The sequence below is a fragment of the Lissotriton helveticus genome, chromosome 3_2 (assembly GCF_964261635.1).
Source record: "Lissotriton helveticus chromosome 3_2, aLisHel1.1, whole genome shotgun sequence".
Lineage (NCBI taxonomy): Eukaryota > Metazoa > Chordata > Amphibia > Caudata > Salamandridae > Lissotriton > Lissotriton helveticus.
The window spans coordinates 126,042,917-126,063,028 of record NC_136062.1 but is presented as its reverse complement, the minus strand read 5'-3'; the positions used below and the strand labels follow the sequence as shown (position 1 = coordinate 126,063,028).

General features: G+C 40.4%; 1 protein-coding gene across 3 annotated transcripts in view; it reads right to left on the bottom strand.

Moving 5' to 3' along the window:
- Positions 1–20,112, bottom strand: part of MYZAP (myocardial zonula adherens protein) — a 465,570-nt gene that overhangs the window by 173,315 nt on the left and 272,143 nt on the right. For all 3 annotated transcript variants that reach the window (XM_078684913.1, XM_078684911.1, XM_078684912.1), the window contains exons 8-10: positions 17,988–18,113; positions 16,444–16,572; positions 6,006–6,100 (exon numbers count right to left, since the gene is read on the bottom strand). In XM_078684913.1, the coding sequence (XP_078541039.1) occupies positions 6,006–6,100; positions 16,444–16,572; positions 17,988–18,113 (350 nt within the window). The remainder of the gene's footprint in view (positions 1–6,005; positions 6,101–16,443; positions 16,573–17,987; positions 18,114–20,112) is intronic.

Genomic DNA, 20,112 nt, shown 5'->3' with positions numbered 1-20,112 from the left:
CATCATGTGTTAAGTGATAGAGTGGCGTGCCAGGAGCCATGTTCTATTTAATCCCAGCCACAGTAGCCATGGTTCTCCACTTTTTCGTGAACACTGGAGTGCCATTGCTACCGGTCAGTAATGTTTTCGGATCGTATGCTAGGTAGTTGATTCATTCGGAAGTAGATTGTGCAACATTTTGGAGTCCTAGAATGAGATATTAGTAATCAGCGGACTCGTGTGAGTACAGAGAATTGTATTTTTGTTTTAGATCTGTTTGATGTTGGATTGTCTCCACCTAATCAGTAGTTGTGACGTTTGTGCTAGGAATGCTTTTAACCTTTGGATTTCAAAATTCAGAAGTGCAGTTGCATACGTTTGGCTCATCTTCGCATCCCCATACAAGAATCTAGTACACTGTGCACCTCACATCCATGCCATCGCTTCTGTTCCATTCACTCCTAATATTTCTGTCAACTGTAATTAAATAAGACACATCATCCAACCGTTATCTTAGTTTGCTGGGAGTCTGCAGAAAGTATTCATTGTGTTGAGTCTGGGGGTCTAAATCTATTCCACAATAATGTATTTGGAGGAGCTCAAAGTTTCGAAATATTGCCATAGTATTTTAAATCCAAGCACATATCTCCAGTAGAGGGTATGATGCTCCGTGTCAGTTCCTGATGTTCCATGCCCCCAGCCCCTGCTTCACCCTCCACTAGTTAATCCTTTTCGGCCTAACTACCCAGCCTTCTGGCTTCCAGATTTACATCATGTAGATGGCACTCATGTGTCATTGAGATTGGACATGGATCTTGATTGGATGGCACTGCACTTTAACGTATACCTCTGCAATTGGATGGACCAAATGATGTTCAATTACTTGATGGGAAGTCTGGCAAAATTATGTTTTTTTTGCTGGTGCGCTATGTGCACCTCTCATCGTTCTCCTCTTTCGCAGCAGAAGCTTGCCGTTCTAAAGCGGTAAATAGAAAACAAGCTACCATTCGAATTTTGGGAAAAGAAATGAAAAAAGATTCAAATTAGTCGGAGGCCTCATCAAAATTATGCACTAAAAGTGTGACTGCTCTTTCTAGCAACTTTACATCAACTGGTCAAAAGTGATGGTGATTCGAACGAGGGCTAAAGGAAAGGCAATGCTGAAGACAAATGAAGTTTCATGCGTCAGAATCTGAACCATAGCCACCATGTTTGCTAAACCGTTGTTCTGTAATAAGATTGTTTATGTATAGGATGCTTAGTGGTTCTATGGAAAAATGGTATTTGGATTAAGGTGGGTGGGCTGTATATGTTGGGGATGTGTTGAGTTCAGGCACATGCATATGGGAATGAATATTTTATGCTGACAATTATTCTCTGTGATTAGGGATGTAGATTATTGAATGGTGTGCAACACTTGTGGAATATGTACTCCCAGATGGTGTATTTGTTTGCATTTTTTAGAGTTCTAATCACCTAGCACTCTGGACAGAGTCAAAGGATCTTGTGATAATCTGTTTAAAAAAATGGCAGAATCTAAGAAGCTAAAACCTTCACTACCACCTACTGATCTGAATCAGGCACAGCCTTTGACAGGAAACGCACACCGCTGGTAGCGATCATGTGCAGTTAAACACGATTTTCTGAGATGGAATGACCACTAGCAACACTGAAGTCGAAGATGTATGTCATGCAAAAGGAGTTGCACACCTTGCACTGCATCCCCACAGTATTTAAACATCTGCTACTTCCAATTCTTAATGTATGCCTTGCACTGAGATGACGTCACCAGCTGAGCCATTCCTGGATGGAGAACTCCTTGTGGATCAGAATAAATCACTGAGGAATGATGGAGGCCTGAGGAAACCTGCAGCTCTCTCTTTCCTTGGAAGACTTTTCCAGCTGTTGGCATTCTGACCTCTGCCCCACCCGATGGCAGAGACCATTCCATTGCCACAAGGTTGTTTGACCCACCGAGCCAAGCAGTGTAAACTTAATTCTCTTAATGTGCAAAACACGTGTATGGTGGTTCTCTTTGTTACGGATATACAGCAATGTACTGTAGTTGGCATTTTATTGTTTGAATTATTTTTTTAAACCTAGACCTATATATGTAGTCAGGCCGTTTCTAGTGTGTAACTTTTGTTGTTAGTGCATCATTTTGCAGAAATGTTTTATATTAGTGCTGAGCCATCTCTTTCATTGTGGGTGGTAGAGCCTTAGGCACAGCTATTGTTTACTTGTGATACAAGTACAACAACTCTGCTGATATTACGTCACATACTGTGACCTACTAGGAAGTAACAGCCTCCTTGAACTTTTATTCGGCCATTTTTTTTAAACAACATATCTAGAACAATAGTGTACTCCGGCTGTGCTTGTTTGGTAACTGCACTTTTGAAAAACACTACGATGTCTCCGGATCATGTCCATTACATAGAATGACAAAAAAAATCATTGGGCACTGCAGATACTGACAAAGATAAAAACAACTATCAATGCGGCATTCATCGTATACACCTTGAGCCACAGAAAATAAACATTCACTGGTAAGAGAAAAGGAAAGTCAGTTTGCAGCACTTCGCTGCTTTTATGCCTCGAAAGGGCACAAATACGTTTTGCCACTTTCCATGGTGGCTATTTGTGTACCACGGCGAACATGGAGCAAACGTGCTTTTTCATATAAATTATTGCACGCAGGTCCTAGAGGTTTCAAGAAAGAATTACTAGTCTACCAACAACTTTTTATTAAAATAAATACACTTATTTTACCCTACTTTTGCTCCTCGTGTGGGATGAACCCAGCTGATTTCTCTCGAGCTTCTTTCGCCTTACAAAACCGGGGAAATGCACTCTCTCCATGTTTTACCGTATTTAAAGAAAACTGTAAAATAGTACGCAAGCTACTTGCTCCATATTTTGACTAAATGCAAATAGTACTTGCCCCGATTACAGAAAGAACAAACATGCAATGGATTTTATTCTTCTTAATTTTATTATTTATCAGATTTGCAAACTTTCTGTAAACATCTTTTTTTCGTATTAAGCACGTGTTATACTGCACTCTTGCCCTTTCCAAGCACTGTAAATGAAAGATGTTCGTAAAAGACAAATTAATGGTACTTGCTAAAAATAAGTGGTAGCAATAAACTACCAAGAAGGCACTCAGGGCAAAGGAAAATTATTTCAACTAGTTGGCCGTCCTTCTGTCATCGTCGCAAATGAACCACAATATACTACAACTCTATTGGCTGTAGGTTCTGGTATATGTACCGCTCATAGAAAAGTTAAGAAATTAATGCTTGTTCCGGTGAATGAGGCTTTTCTCTGAAAGGAGCCCTGGGGGCACGCACGGCGGTGTGAAATTGCGTGCTCACATTTTACAAGTTTTCAAAGTTGAGTTTTGCGACCGGTGTGACCCCCTGCTTTAAACAGGCTGAACAGCTGTACAGGATCAAAAGGAGGTCGATACAGACACTGAGACCGGGCAACTAGTCGGCGAACAACAAACTGAAAATACAAGCACTGAAATACAAGTGCGGCCCGCGAGTGGTGCGCACGTGTGCGCACACATGAGGGTGAGGGCATGAATACAGCTAACAAGCGGGAGTTGTGTGAGCGCACGCTAAAAGAAAAAAAAAAAAAAAAGGACGCGAGTGGTGCACGCGCGTGACGGCAAATGAAAGCAGGCTGGCGAGTGGTGTGCGATGTGCGCGCACCATGACAAGAAAGGAAAGTCATATGGCGCGTCTGCTTGTCATTGTGCGCATAACTGCACGCTCTATGCCAGCCATAGTAGGACTTTTAAAAGCCCACTCACTAAATGTCTCGCTTGGGCAGCGCATGCGCTGGCTCAGGCGAGACTTATTAATGGGGTTACTGCAGGAGTGGCTGCTTGCAGAAAATGACACATTGGAGCCTGAGAAGTTATGACCCTCAGTCTTATCCAGACTCTAGCTTACTGCAAGCGAGCCATGTATTTGAAAGATAGCCACTGCCAGTATAAACCACTCCATCTGTGGCGTCCAGTGAATGGCAAATAAGAATAGTTTCTACATTTTGGCAATGTTGGTTAGCCCTTGATAGAACGGATATCACTTAAACCTCAGACAGCTAACGAGCACCAATCAGACACACCTAAAAGCACAGAAGAAACTTATTTAATGGTATTTGATGCTGACCTGTGTGATTCTTGTGTATAAAATTAAATGGCCCTTAGGTCCCAAAGGTTTCGTGTACAGGGAGAGTTTTAGAAAGAATAGCAGACCTTTCTGCTGCTCACCACCAACGACATATAATCCTAGCTCAAAGTGGCTGAAGGTCTTATTAGACAAAAACACGAAACTTTAAAAGGGCTCCTGTTGATCAACGAGTCAAACGACAGTACATCCTGCTAGACTGTGATCGTGGAATTTTATTTATACCAAGACGATACAATTCAATTGAAAAACTGCTAAGAAATATTATTAGTCCAGCATCTTTTCTGATCTGAGTCTGAAGGGTGCAATAAAAGTCCGGTAAGGGAGAAGGACAAGAGCTAGATGTAGGTATGAACTATAAGCCTCTTAAAAGGTGGTTATCCCCTCAAATGTGTAACATGATGATTTGACAGTCCAGAAAAAAAGTCAACTGACTGCTGCTGCAGTAAAGGCCCAGAAAGTGAAGCAGAGGGAGTCTGGTGGCGTGCATGTCCCCTAGAAACCCTCTCCCCTCTGATTCCAGGGGACCTTCCTTCTGGCAAACAGGAAGACAGTCTACCAGTACACACACCCTGTCCCTTCTGCATTGCCACCTCATATACCTACAAGAATTCAAGGCTGTATGCCCCCTCTGAAGTCCAGGTTGGTGTGTTAGGTCAGTGCACAACATGGGCTATGCTGTGATCTGATATTTTAGGATATGCAGAGGTGGCTCCTCCATTAAGGCAGAGGAGCAACGCCCCACTGATCTTTAGCAGTGCACACAGGATAAATAAAATAATAATAAAACAAGTTTATAATTTTACTTTTCTTCTCTATGACGGAGTCTGGGGGGGGAGGGCCATGCTGACAGAGTAATCAACAGGGAGGTGGACGGTGGGCACTAAGTTTCTCTACCAAATAAGGCACCTTTAAAAACTGGCTACTCAGTGCTGTGTGAGCTTGGCATAAATATTTATGTATTTCAGCCCCCCTCCAATAAAAGCACTATCCTGTGTAGATGGAAATGCCTCCATTTAGTTGCAGCTCTATGACTCAAAGGCAGAGGTAAAGGCTTTATCTGACAGGTGTCAGTATCACTTCTCCGATTCAACTCACTGTGCATGTTCAAAGTAGTGGGGATACCAGTGTATCTGATAAATGTTCACTCATTAAGCCAAATTCAGGGTTTGGTCTTATGCCCCAGCACTTTCAAACTTCGCGAACAGACACTACATAATACAAAGCTTCTTATTTATTATTTTGAAGTTTACAGGAGGCAAGGTCATCACACCAGAAGCAGCGGATCTTCTGATCAAAATAGGAATACTCTCTAGCCTAGCAACCAATATCCCAGTTAAAGACATGCACAAAATTCCAATCAACATATCACACAGAATCACTGAGGAGGCGAGACAGTGAACACACACTAGATAAAATATCACAGTATTTACATTTTGCAGGACCCTTCATTAATCTAACTAATGTTTGACGAGGTCTACCTTAAAATGTTTTTTTGCCAGAAGTGAAATATGAATTTTAAATTACACTAAAAGTACTTTTTTTTTAGAAAGTAATAATGCTTCTTCGTTGTTCAATATATCCTGAAGACTTTTTGGTGGTAGGTCAATATTTGCATTGCAATTGGCATACAGCAATGATGGAAGGCTACACAATGTTAGAAAAATATGCTTGAGAAGATCCCTTCTCATTTCTATCTGTAGCAACTTTGGTTTCGGGTAGATTTTCAAAACAAATAAGGTAACAGTAATTTGTCGGTTGTGCACACACTGGGAAACAAGTACAAGACATTTACTAACACCTTAAAATACACAGGAGCTAACCTACCTTTCTCTGTCAACCAAAGTGCTTTGAGATTTTGTGGAAATTCTTTCAATTTGTTCTTCGTGCCTTAGTAATTTTTCTTGCAGCTGCTCCCGTTCCTTATAAAGTAAAATATGGTCAGTCAAAAATAAGTTTTGTTGGATAAAAACAATTCATTGATCATATACAACAACTATAATAGCAAACTAAGCTATCATTACTTGACTGTAAGACAAAGAAAAAAATATATTTTTATATTTGTTAAAATTACATTTCACATATATTATATTCCGAACAGCCTAAACAAATGTACCATTTAAAAAAATAATTAAACAAAATCCATTAATGATGCTCCTACACTGCCATAGCACGATATGTCATCCTCTGAAGCCATGCCTTACCTCCCTACTTAGAGATGGGTATAGTTACTACTTTCTGTTGAAATACAGAGATATATAGTATCTTTCATAGATTTAGTCTGGGTCTTCACTAATGTATGTTTAAACCAGTTGTTTTTAGATCTACAGAACAAAGAGTGTGACAAGAAAGAGCTCAATATTCTACCTTCCTTCTTCACTACATGGTCACTTATATGAAGAATCTGACTCCATCCCCACCTCGCAGTAACATTTATAACAAGTAACATGTATAATCTCAAATTTTAATAAAACTGCAAAAATCTCATATACAATTTGAAAATAAATAAGTGAATTCATTCAAAATATGCTTTTTCACGATATCTCCAGATACCATGTCTTTAATTTGTCTTCAGGAACTTTGACAATCCAGTAATTCTAGTGTATTACCAATATTGTTTTTTTATTAATGCAATTTCTGCCTTCAGTATATTATCTGGCACAGTATAAAAATGTTGCTTCAAGCAGTTAAGATAGGCAAGGGCACCAGTTCCAGAAAATCCTACTTTTTCTTTAGACCATGCTTGAAATTCACAATGCATAATCATATTCCGAAATCTAGCAGCCTCAATGTTATATCTAGGTCAATGTCTTTGTGATATGTTTTCATTTAAGTTTTCTTTTTCTTAGTAGGTTTCTCCATCTCAGAGCAACAGAGTTAGTTCTACTGTTGGAATCCGGTCTGTGGAAGCCAGCAGTGAAGCTTGGCTGTGGAGCTGAGAGGTTGGCTGATGGGGTCGTTGTACCCAACTTCAATTAACACCTACAAACAGATGTGCTGTGTCCTGCTTACCCAAATTGTTTATTTCTAATTGTAACATTTTTACGATTAGGAGTTAAAATGCTTTTTGGAAGGGTTAATACAAATCTGTCTCTTGACTAGATGTTCTCTCCTTGACAGAATTTCTTTATTAGTGTGACCTTAAAATTATGCCTCATACAGAGATGCACTAAACACATGCCATCTATAGCATTCAGTTATGGGACCTCTTGTTTACAACCAATTTCCTATTACATAACAGCAATGCACCGCTTCCACTGAACTGGATTATTAACAATCAGTTTTGTTTTCAATAGTTTTTTTTAATACCTAGCAAAACTGATTTAACAGATTATGCAGACCCTTTTTGGTGGATTTGTGATTTATAAAGAATCACCCTTTCTACGAATAATAAAATAGGAATAGACTTAGTATCTAAACGAGGATCTTCATTTGTGTAATTTAAAGATTTCATACCATGCCTTTGATGTAAAGATGAAACAAATTTGGCAGCAAAGCACTTGTTTAACCTTCTGAGATATAACTATATTTTCTTCCAATCCATAATATAACAAACCAATGCAAAGGTGCCTTCATAAAAGGATATGAGTCAATACAACTGATTCATTGTTATTTCATGGTTTCTAAAATAACCTTTAGAATTTCTCTATTTAGCTTAACAAATGCGGCCTTCATATAGAGAAAGACAGCATAACATTTCTAATAACACACATCGTTACAATTATCTGCACATAAAAAAAACCTGCTCAAGGGTATTCACACTACCAGTACAGTCAGCTAACAATGATGTCATCTTCTCATTTTCATTGATACAGTCATCTAACCACATCAGTAATAATTAGTCTAGGGGCCTGATTTACATATCAGCGGGTGGGAAACTCCATCCCCGTTGTGACGAGGTAACCCATTTGCAGATATCTAAATCAGGCCCTTAGTTTGTGACCATAATATCAATTACGTAGATAGTGTGGTAATTTAACAGAATATAATTTAGACCAGTGTTTCTCACAGCGTGGGCCGCAACCCACCATTGGGTTGTGAAAGTCCATGAAATAAATAACGATGACTTTAAGTTCTGTATTTATCCTGTCACATTTGCTGCACTTCAAAGACAGAGGCCAAATGTAAGGTTATGTTATCTGACAACTTGCTGCTTATTTTTTTTATTATGGGGATTAGTGTTTACAAATTCCTCTCACTGTGCAGTCAGAGAAAGAAAATTAAACTGCATTATGTGGCAGAGTGTTATAGGAAAGGCTGTAAGATGTAATTTTTTGTAAGACAACAAAGTGTACATTTCTGAAAATGACCTGTACTTATTCAGCAGTTAGGAACAGATAAATTAATATTTGCGTAGTGTGCGGAGTGGGGCTCCGCGGAGCTATGCGAAGTGGGCGCAAAACTACGCCCACCCGCGCACTCCGCGTAGCCCCACTACGCGCCGCCCGCCTCCCTCCCGCCCTCCCTAAATATTTAAATAAAAGGATTGAAAGGTTTTAAAAACACTTACCTTGTCCGCCGCGTCCCCGGGGCTCCCTCTCCCATCCCTGGATTCGCGCCGCCGCCATTTCGGATACTAATGCGCATGCGCGGGTGCCCGTGCATGCGCATTTCTCATGAGAAATGCGCATGCGCGGGTGCCCGCGCATGCGCATTAGTATCCGAAATGGCGGCGGCGCGAATCCAGGGACGGGAGAGGGAGCCCCGGTGACGCGGCGGACAAGGTAAGTGTTTTTAAAACCTTTCAATCCTTTTATTTAAATATTTAGGGAGGGCGGGAGGGAGGCGGGTGGCGGCCGGCTACGCACCGTCTGCGGAGCGCGCGTAGTGCCGCCTGGCTATGCCCGCTATGCAAAATGCGTAGGAGACGGCACTACGCGCACTCCGTGCACGGAGCGTAGCTGGCCGCCCACCCTTAGTTCTGAATTGTGATGGAAACAAACATTTTAATAGGATCAAAACACATCAAGAAACTTCACTTGATGATGCACAAATGATTAATATTCACTGAAACTAGATTTCCACACATTATTTGTTTGCAATATAGTTTTATCAGTAAAACGGAATATCTGTGCAAATTTAGTGGCCATTTCAATGGAAAATGTGCTGTCTGTAAATGACAGTGTGCTATTAGGTCATGCTTAAGTGCATTAGAAAATTGCCTGACTCATATCCAATAAATTCAGATAGGTTGCAAAAGTTTGTTCTAAAATTTGGACCAGGGTTCTAAAAAGTTCCATAGCACGGGATTAGACCAAGGTTTTCTCCTCTAGATACACATTTTTGTGACTCAAATCTGAGGAGACTTTTGGCCAACCAGGTCAATGTAGCCCAACCATTATAATACTTAAGCAGTACGGTCATGTGTTTCACATATGGCCCATTATCGCTTTCCCTTTGTTAGCCTAATCATGCACGTTTTAGGTCGCTTTGGTTTTGCACACATTACTAAATAATATGCTTGCATTTATGCCACATAATATTTTCACATGGAACCAGCACATGTTGTTGTATTTTATTCTTTTCCTGGGATTTAGTCTAGGCAAGGTCAAACAACATTTCTCTTTGTTATTCTCTCTGGTCAGACACTAGCACCTAAACATAAGAAAGAAATGCAGCTCCTGTTTATGAATACGCATATCTTGTCATACAACTAAGGACGGCGGTTCTGAAAATACACACATAGCAAAGGTCCTGAGACAAGAGTGCAGCGTCAGATCGGATGCAGAACACTAACCTATGCATGCTAAGGTAAGGGGTCCGCAACTAAACCTAGAGATCTATACTATATAACCAATTTGCTTCAGTAGTATGGGAGGGGATAACATGACAGGTCTTTTAATGGTATACGGTTCATTAACCAAGCTCATATTATTGATATGTATTTGTTTTCTAATTGTGGCACATTTTTGTAACTTGGAGCACAACAGTTTAACTAAACATTGTAAACTTCCTTCCTGTCTCTTTGTTATCTTATTGTGGACAAGTACATGTGAGAGAGTGAAAGGGTGTGTCCTGTTACTGAGATCCCCGAGTGGGTCAAGAGTGTGGGGGTGCCGAATCACTTGCCTCTCTGGAAAGGTTAGGAGTTCAAGTCAGGCACAATAGCTAGTTGGACTCCGACTCATAGATACTGATGTGGTATGGTGACTCAGTCCCCTATATACTGACGTTCTATTGTCCCAAGCATAGTTCTGTTCCTGAGCAGAATCCCTGCAACATTACTTTCAATGGCAACATTTAACAGGAAATAATCACCTCACCAGATTACCATCCAAAGAATACATATTTGTATTTAATCAGTTCTCAGTGTCCCAGAAGAATTAACATCCTCATAGACAAAACTCAGTATTGTTGTCATCACAATCTTAAGTAAAAGGCCAGATTTCATTCAAATATCCATAATATGAGAGTCAATATAAATGTAGGCCAGAAAATAAGAGCTACTCAAATATAAAATTAGAAAGTGCATCATATTTCCACCTAACTGCAACATACTGTATTCAGACAAATTCACAATTTTACTATATGATTGAACCTCTCCATCTGATGTACTCTAGATAAAATATAAACATTTTCGGTTTTAAGCATGACCATAAGTACAAAAAACAACAACAATACAGCCAAATACAAGATAATCATTTTCTATAATTCAAGCAGACAAAGAAATTTGAAATCAGTCACTGTTGCCCCATTAAGCAATGAAGAACAAGGGACTCCAGGGTAACTGGTAAGTTGTATTTTCTTTCAGACAAAGTGTGGCATTCACAGTAATGGAAGGTAAAAGGAAAGAGATTTATCACTTGCAGGTACAACTACTCTCTAACATACAACTTTTCTTATGTCTTATGTAAATGTAAATGTAAATGCATTTCGATTTATATAGCGCACGATTCACCCAGGGGTCTCAAGGCGCTTGCTTAGGGAACCCGTCCTGGTATTCCCCTGTGAGAGATACCCCGGCAGGGTATTCACAAGGTGAAAGCCAGGCATCCCGCCGCGAGGGGCCGTAGTGGAGATTAAGCAAGCTATTGCCCAGAGTCGCATAGTGTGACCCCGTGAGTCGAGTAGGCACCGGAGCGAGAATTGTCGAGTCCGTGGAATTTATGAGCCCGAGACCCGCCGAGGCGGGGAATCGAACCCTGGTCCACGGCTGATCTCAGCTTCCGGGTCTGCCGCCTCTAACCACTGAGCCACACTTCTCCACCATGTCTTATGTTGCGTATCATTGGCCAATGTTAAATTTTTCAATTGAAAACAATGATTTTTCATTACATCAATGCAATGTTTTTGTTTCTTCCATCTTTTAGTTGGGGAGCGAAGGTAATCTGTTTTTTAGTGTCTTCCCGTAGCTTACGTTAAGGATCAACTCTTATTACAGTTTAAGAAGACAAATACACTTGCCAACAACTAATTGATGGTGAGGAATGTTTATAGATGTCACATGTAAACCAGTGTAGCTGGAACAATTTTAAGAGTAGAGGTGCTGCCACCAAAGTACATAATTGAAGTCATAGAGATTGTGAAATCTCCATACATCACATAAAGACAAGTGAGGCAAATGAGCCCTGCACATTCAGCCAGAGAATGGTAAGGATGTAGCATGTAGCCAGTGGCGAATTATGGAGCACACTATCACAAAGCATGGCGTACTAGCACACTGTCATTTACAGGCAGCACATTTCCAATTGAAATGGTCACTAAAGTTGCACGGAAATAAAATGATACTGCTAAAAGTATAAAGCACACCAATTATAATGTGTGGACATTGATTTTCAGTAAAAATGTATATTTTAGATACTATCAAGTAAAGTGTCTTGATCCCATTAAAATCTTTATTTCCATCAAACTGCAGAGTTAGATGGAAATGTGCTTAATTTGTTGTTTCCTAAGTACTGATACATTTCGAAATATTTGTACAGTTAATTACAGGTATTCAAATGCCATCCATAATCCTTTCCTATCATACTCCTTGTACCCCATCAAGATTATCACATGGTTCCTCTCAGTTTGCAGTCAGAGAAAGAAATACCACTCTCAATGTTAAAAGAAGAAGCAGGAATTAGCAGAAGACACAACCTGACAATTGATCTACCATCTTTCAAAGCACACAAATGAGGCAAGATAAAAAAACAAAACGTAAAGGCATTTGTATAGCTGGGTGTGGTGGCTTTGTAGACGAATACATCCACTAAAGGGGCCTGTGTTCGACCTCATGGTCAAAGTTTCTAATCCCGGCAAGTCCACTCAGCCTTTCCTCCTTCTGCGGTCGATCAAATGAGTAATATTGAGTTGGGTAACAAACATCTGTTATTCAGCGCCAGGATAACCGTTGGTGAACATGCTCTTTACAAATACCTATGTTATGTTATGTTATTGCTTATTTGCCTTCTCAACTCCAGCATGGTTATTTTGGAGGGTGCTACTGCAGCCCTTCACACCCCTACATACATCGTCTAACTTTAAAACACCCATGCAACTACCCATCCCATTCCCAGCTGGCCCCCGTCCTGTTGTTGCACCATCGCCCACTCCACTTCAGCCTGCTATGGTGCATCGTTTGTGATTTTCTTCTGCGGTCTGAGGTAACACAGGCCTGTGAGCTCCCTGAATTTAGCGGAGAGATAGCTCAGAGATTGCCCACATAGAATTTCCAGCACCTCTTCCCTGTGCTCTAACAATGAGATTTTATCAATTCCCAAAAGGTTCCACAGTCAGTTTGTTCCCTACCTATTTTCTGGTGTTCTGTATTAGCTGCACAGGGTTTTGTCAGCCTGTCAGGATTCACCTAGTGCTATTCCAATCCGTTTGCCCCTACAATAAAAGTAAAGATCCAGCAGTGTGTATACAGGAAGGGGCGGAAAACTGGCCTCAAACATGAATGAAGTTGCTGGCATTCAGGACGTGCCCAATATAAGTGCAGTTTGGGGCAAAGTTATAGCAAAGGTGCCAAGATGTGAATGTGTCCCCGCGACAACCTCGCCAGCATTCACTAAATCTTTGAGGGTCCCACTCATGTACGTTGGTCAGTGTGTGAAACCAATATGTGATTATACTTATCAGTGCCCTTACCGTGGTGGACCTGGATTGTTCTATAGTGTATCTACTCTTTTTTACTCACTGAGTGTCTCCTACAAAAGTCTGTCTCTCGCATTCTCTTTCTTGAGAGTTTATCTCTGGTTGCTGTCTTTACGAATGATTGGTATATATATATATATATATACCAATCTCAGAGATGAATTTCTTATCTCCATACTGTGTGATAAACCATTTTTCAAACAGTGAAATGGGCCTACTTACATAAATGTTAATGGAGTTGTTCATGAGCCAGTGGTGGATCTGGCAATATCTGTATTGTTCTGTCTCTGGAGTCTCAAATATTAACTTCAAGAGTTGAATGACCTGATGCCTAGTACATCAAAAAGCCATACTCTTTGGCAACCTTTGGCACTGCAAATGTCAAATGATTGTATGCCTGTCACTGAGATAAAGTTGTAATTTTCAAGCATCACAGTGAATAAGGTGTGTGCATGTAGAGAAACCCAGGTGCTGTGCTCCTTTACCCCAGATCTAACATGGGCCTTGTCAGAGGCGAGTAGAGTCACAATGCCCGATGTGTTCTCACCATCCTAAATGCCCTCCATATCTGTGTCTCCGTGACAATTCGGTACATGAAGTACTAATGCTTCTCAGACTCTGGTCTCTGAGTTTTGCTGCTTGATAATAGTCTTAGGAAAGCCCAACAACCCTTTGTAGGTATTCTGTGCATTGTGCATCTAGCCAATCTATGTGGCTTCCTAGTTCAGTCGTCAGTAGCTCTTTGGAGTTTGACCAGGGCCATCAATGGAGCCGGTAACTGGAGAGTCTGAAAGATTAGGAGTATTTGTAGCATGGCCATCACATTGAGAGCTCTAGTCTACTACACCACTGTGCCTGTTGGCCCTGCTTCACCACCTACACATGTGGTACACATTGGTATGCCCAGATATGTAAGAGTATTCAACGTCCACTGAAAAGGAATCCTTACTATGATTGAGACTGCCTGATCACAAGGTACAGAGATATTTGGTATCTCTTGAGCATTAACTTTAAATCCCTTGGGTCACACTGTAGTTCTCCAGCTCCTCCATACGGACAGGAACAGATTGAGAATGATCAGTCAGTAACACCAATATGTTGTCTGCTTACATCATAAGGGTGTGTCTGCCTTTTCCAATATTGAACTCATGCATCTCCTTATTTCTAAGCACTATTTCAAGCAAATGCCACATATCAATGCGAACAGAAGAGGTCAAAGGGGACATCCCTGCCTTGTCCCCCTCTAAATCAGCTGCAGTGATAAGTGGTCTCTATTAATAATACAGGACCACAGCTGTCGATCATGTCTACCTGCACATAGCCCTAAAGCTGGATCCAGTGCCATAGCACTCAAGTGTGCTGAGTACTGCCAATCCACAAAGTCAAATCCCGTCTCTGCATCAATAAACAGCAGTAAGCTTTCTTAGCTGTCATTTCAATGTTATCTATTATGTGCAGGATCCTCTTCATGTTGTCTCTACAGTTCCTGCTGGGGACAAACCAGAACAGACTGATCCAGGCCCACCCGTCCCAACAGGAAGACTTTCAGCCGTGAAATTCTTTGCATCTACATTTAATAGAGGAATTGGTCTAGAACAGCACAAGGAATGATCCTTACTCGGCTCGGAATAATTCCTAAACAATTCGGGCTTTGCAAAGTGGGGGAAAAGCTTTGGTTCCTCCCACCAGGAATGCAGGTTTTGAGTGTTGCTAACTGATGTTATGAAATCCTTAAACGTTACCTGACTACCATTTAATGGAGATGTATTGTTAGCCTGTCACAGATTTAAATATCCAGTGTATTTGTGCTCATCAAAACACATCTGCAACATTAAAATTATTCAATCTGCTCAAATGCAGAACACTCTCATTCTTTATTCTTTGAAAGGGCAGATTCAGCTGCTAAAAAGGTATACCAATATAGTTGATCTTCAAATTTGCTATCCATTTCAGATCATGGAACAATCATATTTGAGCATAATTTCCAATAAGAATTAGCGGAGGTATTCTTTGCTTAATTGGGACATCGAAGCATCTAACTTGCACTCTCTTAAATGCAGATCTCAAATGCATTCATACTGCCTTCCTACATATTTCATATAATGTTCAAAGTCGTATGCGTTTTCAAAGAAAACATCTGAAGAAACATGTTCTGACAAACCTTTTTGTTGATCCTTTAATGAAGATGTGTTTTACCTACAAGAGCTTTCACCAGACTTATGTAACCAACCTAGTGAATGGCCTTAATGAAAAATATTTTTTTCAAATTCTATTTCTAATACTCCTTGTTTTTCTTTATGGGGGCTTACTTTAACCCCACCCTTTTCTGCTCCTTGTTCTATCTCCTCTCTTTCTTTGAATGCAGTGGTTCTTCATTGGGCACACATTTAGTTTCTTCTACTCTTTTTTCTTTCTTCATGGTGGAGGTCCACACCAATGGAGTGGGCCTGTGTCTTCTATTGCCACAAATCTTCTTTTCTACTCTTAGCCCCTAACCCTTTTTTCACCTTTTGGCATTTGCTTCTTTCCTCTTTATCACTAAAATCAGTGGATTTTCATTGAAAAGCTATTTTGTCATTATAAAAATTTTGAAACATGGAGATTGGCCATCCATTTTGTGAGGAGGATGTTCTTCATTGTAGGGTTTCATCATAATGAGGGACTATACTAATGCAGAATACCACAGTAACATTAAAAAACAAATGTCCACCCACTCAGTTTTGAAACGCTTCTCTAACTTCTAAGCAAGCAATATTTTAGGAGCCCATGTCTAACTCAGCAAACGCTCAATGAGTCAAGTCACCAGTGTTGAAACAGAAAAAACAAACCTCAGATTAGTGAAATATCCATACACTGTAAAAGTTTTTTTGAATTACAATTGACTTTAACCTTGTGTCAGATTGCTACAATGATCCTAAATCCTCAGATTTTGCATAATGTCATCCTTATCCGTATGCTGGGCATATTCAAAAGTGAATCCGGCCTATTATGTAAACGATTAGGTGTTTAAATAATAATTACCAGCAGCATCTCTTTATCCATCTCCTTATCCTGATTTACAAACAAGTAAAATATTGGTAGACAATAAAATGATAGTCCTGTGCTATCTGTGTGCAGGTTTATCTCAAACAATATCATAAAAAAGATAAATAAAAGCACATTTGAACTGGTAAATGAAATGTGTTACCTCTTCCATGCAAATGATCAGCCGATCCAACTCTTCTATTCGCTGATCACGTTCCTCAATTCTTAGTTCTGCAATTCGCACCTTTTCATTGGCATCTTCAATGGCTTTGAGAAATTGGTTTGTTTTAACCTTAGAATATACAAAGGAAGCAATGTCACTGACATAAATACCCCAGTGCCTTACAAATGTGAACAAAAATATGTTTTTTTTTTCAAGGCTCAAGGCACCTATTTCAGTAAATAAAACTACTTTAACGTGAGCTATTGCTCTACTGTAATGTTGCTTATCTAGCTCCATCTCTGTGCCGCTGCCCCCAGCCATCAGCACCTGTGTCTGGTGGGTGTTCGAGGCCATCCTCCACCCACAGGCTCTAGCCTGTGCCTCATCCCTGGCGGCCCTGTAGGAGAGATTTGCTTTTCTACTGGTCCGCTCGGCTAGCCTTTCAGTTTTCTGCCTCTGTCTGTCTTTTTTCTGTCTGCCTGGTTTCTGTCTATTGTGCTGGTCTATCTGTTGCCTTTTATTCTTTTTTTATTTCGATTTGTGCCTTGTTGTGTCCTTGTTTCCTATTTTGCCTTGTTTGTGTCCCTCTCGCCATTTTCCTGCCACTGCTGCCCCCGTGACCCCTCCCCCCTGCCGGTTCCCGCCTCCAAGCTGAGTTTCCCTCCTGTTCCCTATTTAAAGGCATGCCAAATGCAACACCGTCTGCGACCAGCGCCAGGGACCCTGATTCTCTGACCGCCCACCGCTACAACTCAGCCGTCATCCACGCACTCAACCCGGGATGAAACAACAACTACCAGCTGTCGACGCCAAACACCACCAACGGCTGCACCTTCACCCAAATCCTGACCCCCGCCGCTACCACCCACCAGCTGGACTGGAGCGCACCCAAACCCCTGAACTGCATCCTCCTCAAAGTACGTTCCCTACAGATACCAGAATCCCACAGTTACATAGACCCTAGAATAAAGTCTAGTGTCAAAAGATCACTGAGTGGTAATAATGGAGGAGTCTTTTGCGGCATATTTAGAATAGAAAATGTATGACAAGGGATTGCCAACTAAACAGATGTGTGACATGAAATTAAGCATTTGGAAAAACAGGCATCCTAGATTGTATCATAAGGCTGTACAAGGTAATTTTTCTAAAATTAGAAATAAATAAAATTAATAGTACTTACACAATGGTTAAATAATATAGCCATGAGCATGAAACACAATCTGACTTAAAAAAAATATGAACTATAACTTAGACTTTAAGTCATTTCCAATCAACTGAAAAAATAGAACCCAGCAGTAGGTGCATTGGCATAATCTGTGGGGCACGGATATAATTAAAAAGAATGTGCCCTTACACCAAACCAGAATTTGTAAAGCAGAAAGACTGGACTACCAGTACCTTGTGAGACTTCACGGATGATATTTAGGCAGGGGCAAAAGTTCAAATATATCCATAAACGTACTGAAAATAATAGCTGTGGCAAAACATCAAGAAAACTCATTTGAACATATGCCAAATTAGTTCTCTAGATTAGATGTACATACTACTAGAGCTTCTCTCTCAGCAAAATGCTTTGCTTCTTCTTCTTGTAACCTCTCTTCATACTGTCTGTGTAATTTTCTGGTCATCTCCCTCATAACGTCAGCATTCGCTTCCTGTGAAGATTCCACCTACCAAAGAAAATATGAAAGAAACAAAGTATGGTCTTGCACAGTCGTGTCATTTGTAATATGGCCTATTATGTATATTTAGAAAATGAATTATTTTGATAATATGACACTGACGAACAATCTCATGCTTTACATTGTTAACATTCTCAATACTCCTCCATAAGTACAACAGTCATATGTGATAAAACAGCACTCCATCAATGTATACTTTCACTGACAAATATCTTCATGTGACATTATATACATCAAACTTTTAAAAAGGCCGTTTAAGAATCTTAACTACAGCATCTTAGCAATGGAAGAGGAAAGCTTAATATCATGCAACAGTTTGAGCTGTCTTAAGCCGTGAAATAGTATCTTTCTTGTAAAAATGGTACTCTTCACCCCACATTGTTCAATTCTTCAGCAGTTCCTGGTTCCATTATTCATTTAATGCCAATCTCCGGTTGTCAAATGACACATTGTTTTTCTATGCTAAATGCAGTGGCCAGGCACCCTTGAGTATTTGGTAAATGTTTCTATTGTTGGATATCCATGTAGCATAATTCTGTCTTCCACATTCCTGGTCAATAAGGTTGATGTTTTGAAATCCTACAGCTAACTCTAAATTGATATGTGTCACTCAGTCTGAGATCTACAGAACAAACCCTATATGTTTAATACAAGATACAGTCTAACACCATTCTTGGAGTTATATTTTGATTGCTCATACACACATTTCAGAAATAAAATCCCACTGCTTTTCGAAAAAATGTTTTAATAATATTGTCTTACCTATTGTGCTTTATACGGCTGCTATCTAGTGTGTATAAAAGATTGTACAGCCTATTGTATGCAGTAGAAATTATGCTTACGTTTTCCTGCAGTTTTGAGATCACTTTCTGTAATTTCCTGCCAGCTGTAGGTTTCCAGCATTCTTTTAAAAAAAATCTTTATTGATTTTCTTACATATAAAGGTTGGTATTGTAAAGACTTGACAGCAATGTACTCATATCAGTTCACGTGTCTTCATAATTCTTCTTGGTTCAATTTTTTCAACATTCCGAACTACACAAGGTGTGCTCTCTGACTTGATACTTTCTGACAACCTAAATATTTACTTTATCTTATGACTTTTCTATAATCTAGATGGCTAGAACCTTAAAGGAAAAAATACCCTTCTTAGTTAAATACACTGCCTTATTTTGTAGAATGTTCTACTTATCCTTTTGTACGCAGTATATAACTCCTTGATGGAGGCCTGGTGTCATCTTTCTGGATTTAAGCTTGCCTGGCTGATGAAGGGTGTTACCCTGAAACCGGTCCCAGAATGCTGGTTTCCTGTTCAGGGAAGACCTGGCTTGGCAGTTCATGCTGGACTGTTCCCATAAGGTACAGGGTCAAGACTGATTTGAATATGGCTGGGTCTGAACTGGGGTGGCGAAATGAGCTAAAGAACGATAATGGATTCAACTCAGAATTGTGACTGGGAATGAGTGTCCAACCCTGTGCCTCATGGGACCCGTTTCCGGGCAACAACCCTCATCAGCCAGGCTAGCTTGAATCCAGTGGCAAAGTGAGCAAGGGTCCCACATCTGGACATACCCTGTCAACTTAGGGCGAACAAAGCAAACACAAGGAGATGATGGACCGAGTGCTTAAACGTTTCAGACACTCACCCCTAGTCACAGATCTGGATTGAATCAATCATCGTCCTTTAGCTCACTTTGTTCCCATGCTGAGGCAATGGATGAGAGATATGGAAGAATGAGCAGTAGCGGTGGAAAGACATATGCAGGAGGAGGATTGTAGATGTGGACTGAAATGTTGGAAGTGCTAACAGGCTGAGGAGAACTGGGACACACAGGACACAAGCATGTACTGACCCGGGAGTATACATTAGAAAATTCATCCTAACACTGAGTCGAGCAGACAGAGAGTGGTGGTGAGGGGGTCCACTTGAGCAGAGGGAGGGCGTGATCCTGTTCTTGCCATACATTGGAAGTTGTGTCCATGGACT